The 16,780-nt window shown below is 40.9% G+C and overlaps 1 protein-coding gene across 3 annotated transcripts in view; it reads right to left on the bottom strand.

Moving 5' to 3' along the window:
- The window catches only part of LOC114457731 (pleckstrin homology domain-containing family G member 1), a 46,754-nt gene that overhangs the window by 26,553 nt on the left and 3,421 nt on the right, over positions 1 to 16,780 (bottom strand). For 2 of the 3 annotated variants that reach the window (XM_028439761.1, XM_028439762.1), the window contains exons 1-2: positions 12,895 to 13,185; positions 2,447 to 3,000 (exon numbers count right to left, since the gene is read on the bottom strand). In XM_028439761.1, coding sequence (XP_028295562.1) covers positions 2,447 to 3,000; positions 12,895 to 12,904 — 564 coding nt within the window. In that variant the 5' untranslated portion in view covers positions 12,905 to 13,185. Of the gene's footprint in view, positions 1 to 2,446; positions 3,001 to 12,894; positions 13,186 to 16,780 lie in introns of those variants that run through there. The other variant, XM_028439763.1, reaches the window with a different exon arrangement.

Genomic DNA, 16,780 nt, shown 5'->3' with positions numbered 1-16,780 from the left:
GAGCCCTGATGGATTGAGGAAGGCAGAATGAGAGCCACTAACTTACTTTTGTCTCTTATTTTCTTCAGTTTTTTCTTGCCATTCATCTCAATGAGACTTCTATAGTAAAACCTACATGTGCAAACACAGTAAGTAACAAAAAGTAGAACGTGGGAAGAATTGGACAAAGGCTTTTTTTTTTATTCACACAAAGATCAACGTATATAGTCCGACAGGAAGCAAGAAAGTAGTGTGCTTGGCTTGTTAGTACAATGACTTTTTAACCTTTCACCAAACATGATTCAAAAGAGATGAAAAGATATGAAAGAAGAGGGAGGGGAGCCTGTGAATTCAATGCTGAACAAAGCACTGATTAAAGGCATGTGTATCTATACAGTTTAAAGCACTCAACACAAAAAGGGTGCATTTGCTTGTGTGTGAGTGTGTGTGTGTGTGTGTGCCCGCCCCAACGGTGTCGTATAACTTGGAAACCACTCGGGTTTAGCAGAGTGCAGGTGACCTTATTGTTTGTGAGGTTTTGCAGTGAGAGTCACGTGTGAGGGAAGTCCAACTAAAAAGCAAGAATCAGAATATTTGATTGTTGTTATAGAGACATCCATAGATTTTCACACCTTTCACAAAGGCCCAGCAACATTTGCATACGCTGGGGAGTCTTATTTGCTTATCGTTATTTCATTGGTGTCCAGGGTGTATCCTTACAAAATGCTATAACCACCTATGACCTGGCCATCCACTACATAGAGAAAGCTAATTTTAGTAAAGTGTGGGAAAAATCGATTCACGTCTGAATGTCATACATTAATTTACAATGTTCTCAAATGTTTACTTTTAAAGCCAATAAGTGGGTATTCATGTTAACTTATTTGTACAGAAACTGAAAAGTTAAACAATTCGTTTTTTGGTATTGATAAAATGAGAATTACTTTCATTGCTTTTCTTTGTCGTACAAAAGAGCTTAAATTTTTTTAATGTTACTGAATTGTTAAACTTTGTTGCCACAGAAACTTGAAAAGCATTTGACAGCTTTATTTTTAAAACTACTATTAAGTGATTGCAAGGTAAGCAAAACATGTTATCTCTTTGTCTGAAGTCAGCCTCTGTATGCAGTAGTCACTCGTTTATCGCAGGGGTTGCGTTCTAAAATATTCGCAATAGGCGAAATCCGCGAAGTAGTCAGATTTTTTTTTTTTTTACAATTATTATACATGTTTTAAGGCTGTAAAACCCCTCACCACACACTTTATACACGTTTCTCAGACAGGAATTAACATTTTCTCACATTTCTCTCGTTTAAACACTCTCAAAGTTCAAAACTTTGTAGATTTTAAAACATAAATCTGTTTTTCAAACATACAGCACTTCAGAGTCACACTGCTAGCGATCAGACATTGATGCGAACGCATTCAGTCTTTGATGACGACGACGTCAGGCCGTGAACACGGACACCGGTCTGTTCACCCATTCAACCATGGAGTAGAAGCTGTGTGTGACCACCTGGAGCTGTATGACACGGCCTTTATAACCGGGACCGGACTAGGAAGGATTTGGCGTGGAGGAGAATCAGCGAGGAGGTGGTAGTCGCAGGTAATAATAAGGATAGCATTAGCCACTAATCACACTGGCTTTTTTCACAGGTGGTTTATGTTTATGAGAGGAGAAAAATGAGCCAATCAGGATGCAGAACACAATGTGCATTCATACACTGTAAAAAAAAAAAAATGCATGCAAAATTGCACTGTAAAAAAAAATCTGCGATACACCGCAAAAGGCACCCTTTACTAGTAAAAGTATTGATTGTCAATCAAGAATTGGTTGGAATCGAATCGACACTCCAAGAATTGGAATCGAATCGAATTGTGAGTTGTTGGAAGATACACATTCCTAGTATTTGGTATTGTGGATCTATTTCTTTTAGTCATGAACTACACTACTTACGCCCTTATTGCTCCTGCCGAATGGCCCCAGATGTAGCTTACCTCCAGCATGACTGTGGTATGACTAATATTAGTTTCTGTTTTGGAATTGAAGTAGGAAAACATATGACCGACTGGGCCTCTGCAGGCCTTTAGATGGGAACAGATCAGCTGCACTTTGCCTCCAGCACCCCCAAAGCATTATGGGGATAAACGAGTATTGAAGCTTTGACCTTGTCTGATGTGAAGCAATGAAACATAAAAAAAACAAAAGAAAAGGAAGATTTAAAAAAGATTGAATTTAAAAAATATATAAAAACCCTTTGTATATCTTTAAGCGCACATGTCTAAGATGAATTCATATCATGAAGTCCTATCTGTGGTGTGCAGCTTCCTTTGATGCTATGGCACATGTGCTGCTCTTTAAAGTCAAGCCCATTTGCATGAAACTTCTGCTCTTCATTTCCTTCACATGTTGCCTGCAGTCACAAAGTAAGACTGTGTAATCTTTGTTGAATGTTTTTATTCCTTACCTCGACAATGCTACGCAGATCTTGTACGTAGGTTCTCTCTGTGTCCAGTATTTCCTGCACCACACGGTCCACATATGTCGTTGGTCCCTGAACGGGACCTGGTTTGTCTCCAGCCTCTGAAGTTCGCTCAGGCTCTGAATGCTCTGCTGTAGTTGGTATTCTGAGCCCATTTTCTGTTTCAGTCCTTTCCTTATGTCTGTCATCCTCCTGTCCAAGCTGCTTGGCAGGAACCAGCTCCAATCGGATCGCTCCAGAGTCCCGGTCAGGGGTCACAGGGTTACAGTGTGAGGCGGCGACGAGCGTTGAGCGGCTGCCGAGTGAGCAGTGACTGTCCCTGGAGGAGGCGGAGGATGACGTGGAGCTGTAGCTGATCGGCCTTTCGGTGCCATCTAAAGAAGAATCCATGCTGAGGGCAGAACAGTATCGCAGCGACGTGTGGCGGAAGGACTGGTTCCGTAGGCAGCGGGTTGGAAGGTCAACGGCGCTCAGGGCTGAACCCGAGTCCGGGACTTCGGGAAGTGGCGGCAGGGCATCAGACAGGTAGCTGTAATCGTCTACAGGACAAAAACACAAGAGGAATAGTTTTTTTCACTTGATTATAAAAACACATTTAATCTTTATTTTCTGTTAAAGCTGCTACCAACAAAAAACTAATCATCAGATAAAGACTTAGGCTACATTCACACTGCAGGCAAATGCGACCTGTATCTGATCTGTTAAAGACAGTCTGAACAGCACAATTACAATTTTTTTCAAATCCGACCCAGGTCACTTTCATATGTGGTCCTAAATCCGATATGTATCCAATTTTTTTGCAATGCGCCTGCAGTGTGGACGGCCGAGGCGCTTTCTAACCAACTCCTACATCGTCACCATGCAAAAACGTCAAAATTCTGAGTCCCCGTGTGGAAAAACAACAGCCATGCAAACGGCTAGAGTGATAAACCGGGCTTTCCTCTTTTTCAGTCTCCTTAAAGGTATGAAGTGCTGACTTCGGTTGGAAAAACTTTTTTTTCACACTGTCATACACTGGACGCCTCGATATTTACTTCCGTAAACACCGTGCGTGTCTCCGGGGTCATGTGTCACCTTAAGACCTCTTCTGCACATGCGGGTCACTTCAGGGTCGCATTCCATTCATAGTCCAAACTGATTGAAGATGCATTTAATATGAATGATCACACAAAGAAAAATGTGCATTAAGACCTGCAGTGTGAACGTAGTGATAATGTAGGCCTCATAGACCAAAAAATCAAAGGTAATTTTCTCCCCCAAAAAAATTTAATGGTTGAAATTGCCGCTTGAAAGTTTGTTTTCATCTGCATCATAAACAAGTGTTGACATTTTTGCACATTGTATTGTGGGATGTTGATAAACGGGTGCATAGAAGAGTTTTACTTAATTCCGATATTACAGGGAATATCTGGAACAAACTAGAAAAAATGGAGTCAAGCAAATTATGTTAAAAAAAACAAAAAAAACAAGATATCACAGTAAAGAATGAAGTAAAAAAACAAAACACTTCTTTGCATCCATTTATAGGACATCCCACAATGCAATGCACAGTAAAGTCAACAAACTGATTGTTCAGAGTGGAGATGAAAATAGACTTTTTTTTTCTTTCTTTTTAGAGTAAACTATTTTTGATTCATTGATCTATGAGGTGTACACAATTATTTTATCTAACAACTGAATATTAAACCCAAACATATGTATTCAAACTCTGTATCAAAAGCAAACAATTAAGTCTGTGTAATACAGCAGCAATCAATCAATTCATCATTTAATCAACCAGTGCCGTTTGAAACTAAGGGACCCAGCCCTTAGCACAACTCCCAACTTCTCAAAGACAGGGCTGATTATTCTCTCACTCTTTGCCTTGGCGCTGTTCTCGAAGCAAAGAATGCTGAGATCAAGCCACAAAAACAAATGATATAACAGAAACTGGGGAAGGCTTTCAATCTTTAAAAAGAAATATGACATCAGATGTGGGAAACCACATTTACGAAACAAAGCATTTCATCAAATTTAACAAAAACAAGAAAGTGGGTGGTCTTGGAATGTGCCACTTAAAAAACATTAATGTCCAAGTGATGCTGAAACTACCATGAAATGATCAAAATTCAAGGAAACCGGACAGAATGCCTGAATGTCATTAGCCTCACTCCTTCAAGATGCTTCTGAAAAGACTCTCTGTGGGTCAGAAACAACACCACTTTCAGATTTCCACAGTCTATCTGTTCAGCCTCCTGGTTTCAAACATTCCTGCACACCTCAGCCAAACTGACCGCTTTAGGAGGGCCACCAAACGTCAAGACCGGCTCATCGCTCCATCTGAAGACACGCTTCCCTGTTGAGAAGCTGGCATTCTTGCAGGTATACAAATAAATTCAACTGAACTCAAGCAAATGATGGATTAGCAAGTTTGTTGTGTGAGACATTAACAAAATGATATGAGTAACGATGCCACAGAGAGAGCTGAGTCAAGTAAAGACACACATGTTTGTGTGTCTGTGCAAACCAGCTCAAAACTTGTACTTTGACCTGCTTTAAAAGCCCTCATTTACACCAGCTGAAAAAAAGTAAACATTCCATGGGCTCCTCTGAGTTTTCTTGGCTAATGGAAAAGAAACCGGATGATGAACCAAAGCGGGGATATGAGAGACTGTCACCCAGGCTCAGTGGGAGTTTGACACCAGCCTTTATCATCAAAGCTGGATGCACCCCTGAACCAGCAGCTGCTGTGTTGTGGCAACACTGATGATCGGTGCCCTATAGGGCCGAGAAGCTCTCTGGTTGCTAGCAGCCCTATGTTCACACTTCAAAGCGGCAAAGATCACAGGTTCAGGTTCAAAAGCTTGAAATGTGAAACTAAGGACAAGCTCAAAGAATCCAGGAACAAACCCACTCTCTCACCTTTCAAACGCGTACCTAGGAGGTCTCTTTGCTTGGCGACACCTCTTCATAGGACTGTCAAACTGATCAGTAATCTAAGAACCACACAATTGATTCTACTGCAAAAAAAAAAGCAAGGTTAAAAACTGAGCCCAAACTCAGGGACAGAGCAGAGAGGTGATGAGGGCAGCAGAAGCTTAGATGGTGGAAGAGCTCATAAAGTCTAATAACAACAAGGGTGATTTATTCTTCACCAAATGTGTCTGCTATAATTCCCGAAACCCCTGTTAATCTGTTCGAATATTGCTAGTGCAGCTGTGGCTACAGATGTGGCTTACCCACACCGGTATGACTGATGCGTGAATGATCAACAACTGCATTTCATAACAAGGTAAGAACTGTCCAAGTTATTTATATACTTTATTGATCTCACAATGAAGAAATTCACTAACCATCCCTGGGGAACAGTTGGCAGCCATTTTGCGGCTGCCTTGGGAGCCGTTCGGGGTTAAGGGACTTGCTCAACATCCCACAGTGATGGCCCAGGTGAGGCTTGAACCGGGAACCCTCTGATTACAAGGCCAGCCTCCTTAACCACTAATGTTTGGATCTGTAGAAGCCAACACTCTACTCGAATTAAAAACTTAATACATATAAGGAGTACTTGAGGACCAGTCAACAGTTTTGGTTTCAAAAGGGAGCATGCATGTTAAAGACAGCATTACTGGGAGCAGAGAATCTGTTTTTTCCTCATCAGTCACTGCTTTTACCTTAATCTAGATAGATATTTACTGCTGGCTTTCTGGCAACAATCTAAGCCATACAATCATTAATGAGTACCTAGTGATGCATCTCTCTACAAAGCCATTAATCAGCACTTAACCTATATGTCTAAACTAAAATATTTTTGGGCTAAATATCATCTATATCTTTCCAAAAGTTTCATGCGATGAAAGAAGCAGCTGACAAACTATATCCCACCTTTCTCCTGTTTTAATTTAGCTTGACTGCTGTGTCAATAAAAGTAAGAAAGAAGTTCTTTTTCCGTGGCAACCACGGCAAGGAGCATTACCGCCCATGAGAAAGAAGCGAAGCGTCCTGACACTTATATGGCATTAAATTTGATTTGCACTGCAGGGCATGACTCCGATTTTTAACATTTAACACTTTTGACACTCAAAGCAACGCAGAAGTTGGCCTGGTCTTTTAACAAGGAACACGCTGCTATCAGGTTACAGCAAAGCACAAAGGGCTGCACAGTATTTAATGGCATTAATAGGTAACAGATCAGTTTATTTGGCCGTCGAATCCAAGTGTGCACAAGCTTCACACTGATAGCATTCAATTTATGACCATTAAGATAACGCTATCCAAGGCAATACACTTAACTACCATGTCTGCACATCCCATACACACATGCATTATTACAGAAGGAGAGCAAATACTGAGAAGGCACGCTCGCAGTGAAACCCAAACACCGCAGAAGGATTGCCCCGTGTTTGCCCAGCCCCTCCTTTCCACCTCCCAGCATCATGTTTGGGGCACACCCTGCCCGTTTCCTGGGTGAACAGGCTCCGTTTTTAGACTTATTAAACATACACAAACACACGTTCAACAACAACCCTTCTTCTCTTATTAAAATACTAACACACACGAGGAACAATTACAAACCTTTAGTTACCTCCTGTCCAGAATATGTTTAACCTGATCCTTTTAAACACATCTAATTATGGTGTTAGACATTGAGGTTAGCACTGTTTCTACACTGCATTTTGTGTGTGTGTATATGGTTGTGCATGGATTATACGAGTGTGTGGAGGCAGTGATCCCTGCCAACAGAGAGAGTGATGCATCGAGTGCCGATCTCTGGATTTCATTTAATGTGAAGAAAGACAAAGAGTGGCCCCTGCTTTTCCATTGAGCCAACTTTAATATGTTGAACATCAGGCCCGTCTGGAAGGCAGACAGCATCAACAAGTAGGCATCACGCTGAAGACTCAGCAGACTATAAACAAAGCACTTTTCAAAACACTGTGGGCCAGATGCTGTGCTGTGGTTATAGTCAAAACTCTTTGGTTTCATCTTCAGACAAAACAAAAAAAGATTTGTTTTTTTCAAATCAATAAAAACTGAAGGGAAAACTTCAGTTTCCAGAACTCAAAAATGTCACAGTGGATTTTTGTTTTGTCAAACTACACGACTATGGCACAGTCGCTCACTGGAATTTAATGAGAATGTGTGATTAAATAATATTAAAGCTGCTTACGATCAAATACTTTAATAGATAAATCCATAGCGTTGGCCTAACAACTCAATAAATCAAAGATAAATTGCTCAAAGGAAAAAAAGTCACAGAAATTGCTGTTTGAAAATTTGTTTCGATCTCCGCTGTAAACACGGTTTGGTGGAAAAGTTTTGTGCATTGCATTGTGGGATGTCGAGTCCTGTAGATGGACGCATAGAAGTGTTTTTACTTCATTCTTACAGTGAAATCTTGTGTTTGCCCTAAAAGATACTGCCAAAGTGACTTCCCAACATATGGCCAACATTGAATGTCTCATGAAGTGAGGTGACACCACTGGGAATACTGGAAACAAACTAGAACAGCAATGGTGTCAAGCAAGTCACTGTCCACCATGTCAAGAAATCATGGTAAGAATTAAGTGAAAACACCACGGAGCTACACATCCCACAATGCAATGGCCAAAACTTTTACGAAAATGTCAAGAGTGTTCACAGTGGATACAAAAACAAACTTTCAAGTGGCAATTTGAACCTTTTACACTTTTTTTGAGCAAATGATCTTTGATGTATTGATATATGAGGCAGACATTATGTCTATCTGATAAAAAGGGTTACCATTTGTCTGCTGCAGCTTTAACATAAGAGATATGCAGGTGATATCAAAATCATGGCAAAGACATTTTATTAAAAGAGGAGTTTGATTTCTTGACTAATTGTGGGACAGTGGTGGCCTATTGTTAAATGAAACAAGCTTGTAACCGGAGGCTCACAATGGATCAATTGTGAGCCATTACTGTGGTACCTTGAGAAAGTCCCTTAAAGCGGCTATCCGAAGTTTCTCAGAGGACGTCTCGATGTCCCACCCTCAACAGCTGTAGTTCCTCCCACTGCCTCTGCAATCTACCAGAAGCCACGCCTCTACTTTTCTGTACGCGCATCGCGGAACATAACTAGGTCGCATCGGGTCGCATTGATATAGGTCTATGGGTCAGGTAAGAGCCAAAATCATGTTTACCCATTTGCTGTTGTGACGTGCGGCCTTGTTTCCGTGCACAGTTCCGCATTCACTTTGATTGACAGTCTCAAAAACAGGAAGTCGAAGCCTATTGGCTGTGCGCAGTCGGTGATCGTTTCTACTTGTACAGGGGTCTATAGGACGAAGGAGGGACTTATATACATTAATTTATATGAATGACCACCAGCAGTAGACCATAGTAAAAGACTAGTTAGGTATTTTTATGAATTCCAAAAGAAACATACATAAACATAAATTTCTCTGTAACACCGGATATCAGCTTTAACTAATTGCTTCCAGGACTCGCTTGAAAAAGAGATTTTTTTTTTTTTTATCTCAATGAGACTTTCCTGTTCAATAAATGTAAAAAAAAAAAAAAAGGTTCATTTTGTGACTAATAGACACAGTAGATCAGCTAATCCCAGCAGTACATCACAATATGATTTAGCAACACTACTCAGACCTACAGACCAAATGTCTCATTATAAAATCCAAGGGGAGAGATAGAGAAGGTGTTGCTTTTACAGTTATGAAACTGAAGAACATTTTAAGTTTCTGACTTTCAACTCATATCTTAGACTGTCTATGGGTGTTAAACATGCAATAGTCTGTCGAGCCCACTTTGCACTCTGCGTAAACTGGGATAAGCCCAGTATCTGCACGAGCAGACACTGAATATGAGTCAATGGTAATAACCTCCTAAACAAGCAAGGGTATCACTCATTATTTGACATTTGTTTCCAAAGAGACCGCACAGACTTGTGAATTGGCTTCATTGATAAACTGTATCCGTCAAGCCTCAGTACCATCCCAGCCAGGTTTAATGACTCATGCTACACTAGAGTCACACACTTTACGGTCACCTGAAGTGCTATTAGTTGTGGAGTGGTTGGCAAACAGCTGTGAGGACCCTTGTCTCTTTACGGCACTTAGAAGTAGCTAAAAGAGCACAAGCGGCCCAGTGTGGTCTGTATAATATGGATGTGCACGTGCCGCGCAGATGGTCTAACCATAAAACCACTCAAAATATTTTTAGGTATTACTGTATGTCACACAAGCAGTTGGTGGATACATAAAACTGCAAAACATTTTTTCAGTGTTTATTTTTGGTTGAGTGGCGTCTTTAATCACTGGGTTTGCATAAGAGTAATAAACTCTAGGCTGGTGGTTAAAGAGAAGGAGCACATACAGAGATCCTCTTAGCATTACAGCAGATATTGTAGTCAAAAGGAGATGTGATCATACACATTCACTTACTTCATATGTACTGTATCTTCACTCCTTCATAACCTTTGAATGAATCAATCTGTTCTGGAGTTTTCTAAAACTCTGGAAGAAAAGAAAGCAAAGTGGCTCTACATCTCAATCAACTAGTGTGTATGAAAATATAATTTCCCAATGGGAGATTAATGAGGCATCCATCATCGCTCTGATTGCGTACGAGACAACAGATGTGTGAAAGCTCTCACTATAAAAGTTAAAGGTTAAAAACAAAACTAAATGTAATGTTTGCAAAGGCAGTTTAAATGAAAAAGTTCAGCTGGTAAGACAACAGGTTGATAATGTCTTGTTTTTTTTTGGTGTATTTGGGAACTGTTAGTTCTGCCTATGAGCCTATGTCCTCCCTAACTTCATCTCCCGTATTTCTCCCCCCTCACCAGGGCATAACACCCTCTCCTTTTTTATATTTTCCTCTCTAATAAAGTTGAGCTAATCTTCCCTTTGGGCTGGTGATGGTAACAACTAAGCAAAATAATAAAAGTATGAATCTAATTTCTGCAAGAATAAAACACCCATAGCTGTGGCAAAAAGACTGCACAACGCGTAGTAGCATTAACCTTTAACATTTGCTCACAAGATCAAAAAATAAAATAAAAAAAGTTGTGCCTGTGAGGTTTAATTTTTAGGAACACATTTTAAGACCGTCTTCTTGCTAAATGCTGATGGTTTCATTTGTGACTACACAATGATGGTAGTAGGTGAAACGTTTGTATGTCAAACAGCATTTACTTCCCTTGCTGACTTTTTTGTCCTCTGATACTTAAATGAACTAAAGTGTAAATCAGTTTAAAGTGCTTTCCAAAGAATGACGAGGCAGTTTTGCTTTCAGAGTGCAGGGACCCAAGTGAAGGCTGTTGGTGACTTACAGCCCGGTCATCTTTGTGTGCACTTTGGACAGGTCTTCGCTAACACTTTAAGCTGAGGGACGTCGCTGAAAGAGTGAGAAATGAGGAGGAGAAATCCCAGTGGAATGGAAGTAGGAAGAAAAGATGAGAAGCCAGACCAAAGGTCAAACACCACCCACTTCTGTGCTATTTCTCATTTCCATTTCCCACTCACTCTGTCTTTTTCTATATAGACTTTTTGTGCATTTTCACAGCTTTACTCATCAACATACCAATCTGGAAAAATCATTATAAGTTTATTTTGCATCACTGACCCATCTTCTACCATGTCTGCTCAAGGTCATTCTGTTTCTGATAGAGATACAGACCTGATCTTAACTGACGCTAAGGACCCTTGGGTGTCACTCAGGATTTCACACTGCAGCCAAACAAACATGGAGGGTAGAGGTAGCAGCAGCGAAGGTGGGAGAAGCCGAGGACAGAACAGAAGGATCTTTACGCCTCCAGTCAATCGTGCATTGGTTGGAGCAATCATCAAAAATTCAAATAATTAATTCCAACTATTTTCCTGTTGATTTGCAGCAGATATGTCTGAACTTAATGTGTGGCTTTATAGACTGTTTTATGGCATCACAAAACATGGTTAAAGCAAACGCACACAGCTGGCAGGCTAATTACCAACAAATGGCTTCTTTCACATAACCAAGTAAAAGCTTTTTTAACTGATTCAACAACCACGGCGGTTATACATGTTGAACACACAAATTAGCGCCTCTTTATCTCCGGGGTGTGTTTACGAGATTTGAGTCAAAGCCAAGTCTCTGGCTAAGATTCTCAATGTTATTGACACAGTAGACATGATCGAAGAATGCATAGCTGACAGTGGCAGCAACCGTTCAGCTGTGGGAAAAGTCTCCACCGTGCAAACTGTCCCTATTTTAGGACATGCACAGCTTCACACCAGCGACCCTTTCTGCACACACCCTTACCCTCCCCACCAAGTGCGACACAGTAGCCTCATTCTCTGACCTGCCTGGCTTCCAGCCCAGAGAAACAAGACGACTCATCACCTGACACTCTGCGTGGCACTCACTACCAAAGTTGATTGTCTTGTCAACTTCTTTAGAAAACATACACACATCGGTAGACTTCAAGGCACGGGAATGAGGCAGGACAAAAGTAGATTTCTTAAGTTTCGGACAAAAAGGACGTGTCGCCACCCTTCATCCATCTTTCCAGCCACTGTGGGGCCACCATTCCTTGCACAAGAGTGCTCAGGATGGGGGCAGATGTCCTCCCATAGGAATGGACAAGATATGAAAAGGAGGAAAAGGATGGAGGGGTCTATTGTCAAAACCAAAGAGTTTGGTCCAAACAATAATTACCACCCCCCTTCCACTTTAACCTCTTACTGCTGCCCCCCCCACCCCACACCCAACCACTGTCTTTGAGTCTCTAATTTGGGTCGCAGACTGCAGAATGTCATCTCAAGAAACAGTCAAACCTACACTCTGGCTGGTACATGTCTGGGTTTTAAATCAAACTCAGCAGCTAAAAAAAAAACACCATCAAAGGGAACTACATCTCCTTCAGAATCATTTTACACTGCAATATAATTAAAAGAAAGATCTTACTTGTAATCCCTCAAAATCCCACTGCTTTATCAACAATGTTCCAAGTCAAAGCTTTTACCTTAATTGCAAATGCTACTAAAAGCAAAAGCTGTGTGCGCCATCAATTTGTCATTACAAGGAATTTAACCCAGAACAACTGCGAGAAAGCAAACATGCCTCATTCAACACCAGGGGTGAGAAAACAAGCATGAGGACGCTGTTCATACAGCTCTAGTGCCAAGAGACAGACCCTGCAAAGGCACTTCACACAACGCTGTCAGCTGGGGACAAAATATCACGCACACAAAGTAGTATCAAGACGAACAGTCTAATCATCTATGTTTACTCAGCAGAGGCAGAGCTCTTATTGGTCTTTAATGTTCTGATACAAAAAGAAGATTGTATATTTACTTATTAAGAGATTAATGGTTACTCAAATGGTTCAACTTTTAATTTAAAAACTGCCCCGTAAGCAAGTGCACATTTGCAGCAGTCCAAGTGTAATCTCTACCAGCTGGCAAAGATCAATGCAATTTTTTAGGATTTATTGCTTACCTGTAGGCATTTTAGCTTTGACTCTCAATTGGAAAAAAAAAAAAAAAAAAGATTCAAAAGGATTTCCAGAGAAGATCACATATCCAGAGTATTCCCAATCAGCTAGATTTCCCAGTTGTCCATAGTCTTCCAGTCATAATGACTCCTTCCTCCTGGGAGCTAATGTGTAGTCCTCTAAAGCATGCACAGGAGGTTGTGTTATCATGGGAACACACTCCTATGGCTGATGTTGTCTCTCTTCTGTCTCTCACTGGTGTTTGCCGAGGATCTCCTCTGTCTACCCGACTCTCCCTCCCTCCACCCTGTGCATGTGTGTGTGTGTGTCCAAAAGTGTTCATGTGTCTGTTTGCATGAGTGTGTGTGTGTGTCAGAGTGAATGGCCTCTGCTCTCCGCTGCTCCCTCCCCACTGAACACTCCCCTCCCCCAACTCCTCCCCCCTCATCCCACAGCAAATTACAAGAAGCCCGGAGTTCCAGGTTAAATTGCCCAACTTTTTATTTGCCTTATTTTAACTTATCACCACATTTAACTGAGTGAAGCAGGCAGTACTCTTTATGTGTGGATGTGTGTGTTTGTGTGTGTCTGCTGCAAGCTGTGCAGGCGCTGGAGCACACAGCTCTGAGATCACACACACTTGCACACTTTACAAGAGGGGGGTAGGTGGGCATGTTATAGTTGATCAATAGAGCCTCGAGTCTGCTCAGACAAAAGCACCTCGTCCACTGTGGGCCACGACATGAACAGCGCTTTGTGTCACAGATGAGGAAAAACTCCCAACATTGAGAGAGTTAATGCTGGATCAAAACTATGACTAAAAATTAAAGGAGATGCTTCTGAATCTCAGCAAGTAGATTGTGAGTTTAAGCAGAACATGTGTATGCCGTTGCTCTGAGTAGTCAATCCACAATCAAGAAGATGATCCATAAATATACGTTGGGTTCGTCAGAGAACTATCTTGTAATTGGCCATCTCTGCTTGATGTTTCCTTCCTTCGCTCTGAAGAAGCAAGAATAGGTTTCCTATTAAACCAAGCTTGATTAAAGGCGGTTAGACCATCCATCCATCCATGGATAACTTGTGTAGTGGGAAAAACCAAGAGAAACTTGAGTAGAGCAAACCCACTTGGCTCACAATGACTTGGTCTTTGGTTGAAACACAGATCTACCATCAAATTTCAAAAATACAAAATACATGTGCTCCTGGTTTAGAAGGTTGAACACAGCTGAACAGACATATATTCAAGCCTGTCTTATCTTGGAAGTATACAGCTACTTTTTTGGCTATAACCTCTAAGATTTTTGCTAATCTAAAGCAACTACTACTTATGCTAGTTGAGTCATGGTGCCAAATAGCAAGCATATCAAGATGTTTTTGAAGTAAAAACATAAGATTGAACCCCCCAAAACACTTACACACATGCCAAGGACATCTCTAATGCTAAGAGTCTATTGACCCATAAAGCCCCTAAAACTCTACTCTGTCTCTAAACTGCCTACCTGCCATCACCCCCTTTGCAACCTTAACTACACACTTTTCTACAGAGCATCTATAATGAACACCTCCAGCTTGGCAAACAGAGGGACCATCTAAAATCCTTGATTCAACCAAGCATGACCTGTTGACGGAAACCTACAGCAACAGTCCACCTTATCTGATGGCCCCTGTGTGATCCCACAGCCTCAGTTTGACTCTCTGCAGGATGCCAACCACTGAAATAATACTGTAACCTCTTCTAAGGGTGTACATATGCAGCCATATTTGGATACAGAGCCCTAAAAGTGAGATCAAAGACAAGACAGCACTACTACTGAGGGCTGTGATTTTAAAGAAAATTGTCCATGAGTTGTAGGTTTGGCTAAGGACTTTATAAAAACAGAAGCAGCGCCAATAAAGCCATTCAAGGGGGAAAACCTAGACACATAGCCACAAGTACAGTCAATCGTATGTGTTTTTATTTAATGTTAATGCCGCCTGTTGCCAGTGCACAAAGTTCCTGACAGAGATTATTAACAACATATTCGAGGAGGTCATAAACAGATCAAGTTCATCTAAGAATGGCTCAAAACAACTAAAGTTGTGAAAGTGACCTTAAGAGTAACACTTTAGAAGACCACGTCAAATTTCCTCCATAGTGACGAAAAAGACAATTCATTGAGATTGTTTCTGGGTTGGGGTTGGGTTGCAAAGGGGCCAAAAAAAAAAAAAACTGTTAAAGTCCCACGGTACCCTAAACTCGGAAATTTTTAGAAAAATTCAAAAGCAAACTTTCCTGGGAATCATTTATTGGAATTAACCGGAAAATAGACTTTCGAGTAATTTTTAATAATCATATCCAAACTTAAATATTATCCTCAATTTAAAATGAAAAAAAAAAAATAAAAACAACATTCCAACTAGGGTTGCATTATTGCAAAAAAAAAATTTAATTTAGAAACTTTCCATGGGATTTACCTGGAATTCCTTTTAAGTTTTCCAAATTTAAGGTTGGCCCTTAACGGAATGTTACATACAATTGGAAAAATTCTAACCATTAAAAATTAAAATGATGGAATTTCTTCCAAAACATTACTCTACCACCAGCAGTTGATACTGTATCAATATGGAAATGTTATACTGCATTTTAAAATTATCCTTGCAAGACAAATTTCCCGCACTAATTCTGTCTCTAGTCCCCTGTTTACACTCAGCTCAGCTCTGATGTCTTTTCCTTCCACACTCCTGGCATGAGTCCTTTTCAAAACTAACAAAGAACTGCCATTCTTGTAAAAGACTTCATACACATAACCTCTCCAGCTTGCTTTTAGCACCAAAAGTCAAAATTGATGATCTGGTAGTTTGGGATTGCCATCGCGCTGCCGTGGTAACTATGACAACACTGAAGCCTTTGTCCCCTTGGTGGAGTGGCATGTGGACAGACAGTGAGGCAGAGTTGAGGAAGAAAAAGCTGATTGTCAATAACCCACTCCGTTCTTCATAACACTTGGCCAGAGAAAACACTGACAGAGGGCAGAGAGTTCATACATACTCTTTTCAACTTTTACAGCCGTGCACAGACACAATCATCAGCTTTACAAAAGCACAGTAGACTCCGGACATAAAGGCCTGTTGAAAAAGTTTTGGCTGTGTGACGTGTGGTGTAATCAGAAATAAAACGGTCCCTCACCATATAATTGTCTCTTGGGGGACAAAGCAGACAGATGTGAGAGAAATCATTTCATGGCTGTTATTGAAGCATAGTAGTGTGTGTTCCTGTAAGGGCTTGTGTGTTAGTAAATGTAAGAAATCCAGTCCCAGATTCACTCAGACAGCTTCCGAATTTTCTCAGCTGTCTAGAGCCAAGAAGTTAGTGCTGCGTTGTATCTCGGAGAAGAAAAAAGAGCTATAGATTAAGAATGTGAGTGAGACTGTGACTAATGACTACGACGTGTCAATGGAGGGGTCATTCATATACAGTTTCTCTTTCCCTCTGTGACCCCCGTCTGTTTTTGCCATTGCAGAGATTGATCATCGACAGGGACCTCACAAGGATTCAGCGTCACAGACCTTGTACCCTTTATTCCTGCTGTCTGAGCTCTTCATTATGCCCAAAACTGTTAGAGCTGTATCATTTTTCTACCCAAATCACTAGAGAATTTCCTCTTCTCATTACCCCCAATGTAAAGACACAACAGGGATTAGAAGCATTTACCAGAAGAAGTCATTCTGTTTAGGTCCTGTTTGTGGGTAGGTTTAGTGATGAAGACTGATTGGAGCTTATATTCCAACTATGCACTGAAGAAAAGCAGACAAATGTTACTTGTATAAGGTTCTAAGTAGCTGTGTCCTTCAGCTCAGTTTTTGGGGTGGGAAAGTCAGGTAAACGGCTGTTATGTATACTGTAGATCG

The sequence above is a fragment of the Gouania willdenowi genome, chromosome 24 (genome assembly GCF_900634775.1).
Source record: "Gouania willdenowi chromosome 24, fGouWil2.1, whole genome shotgun sequence".
Taxonomy (NCBI): Eukaryota; Metazoa; Chordata; class Actinopteri; order Blenniiformes; family Gobiesocidae; genus Gouania; species Gouania willdenowi.
The sequence above is the reverse complement of the archived record's forward strand: the minus strand, read 5'-3'. Positions and strand labels throughout refer to the sequence as shown.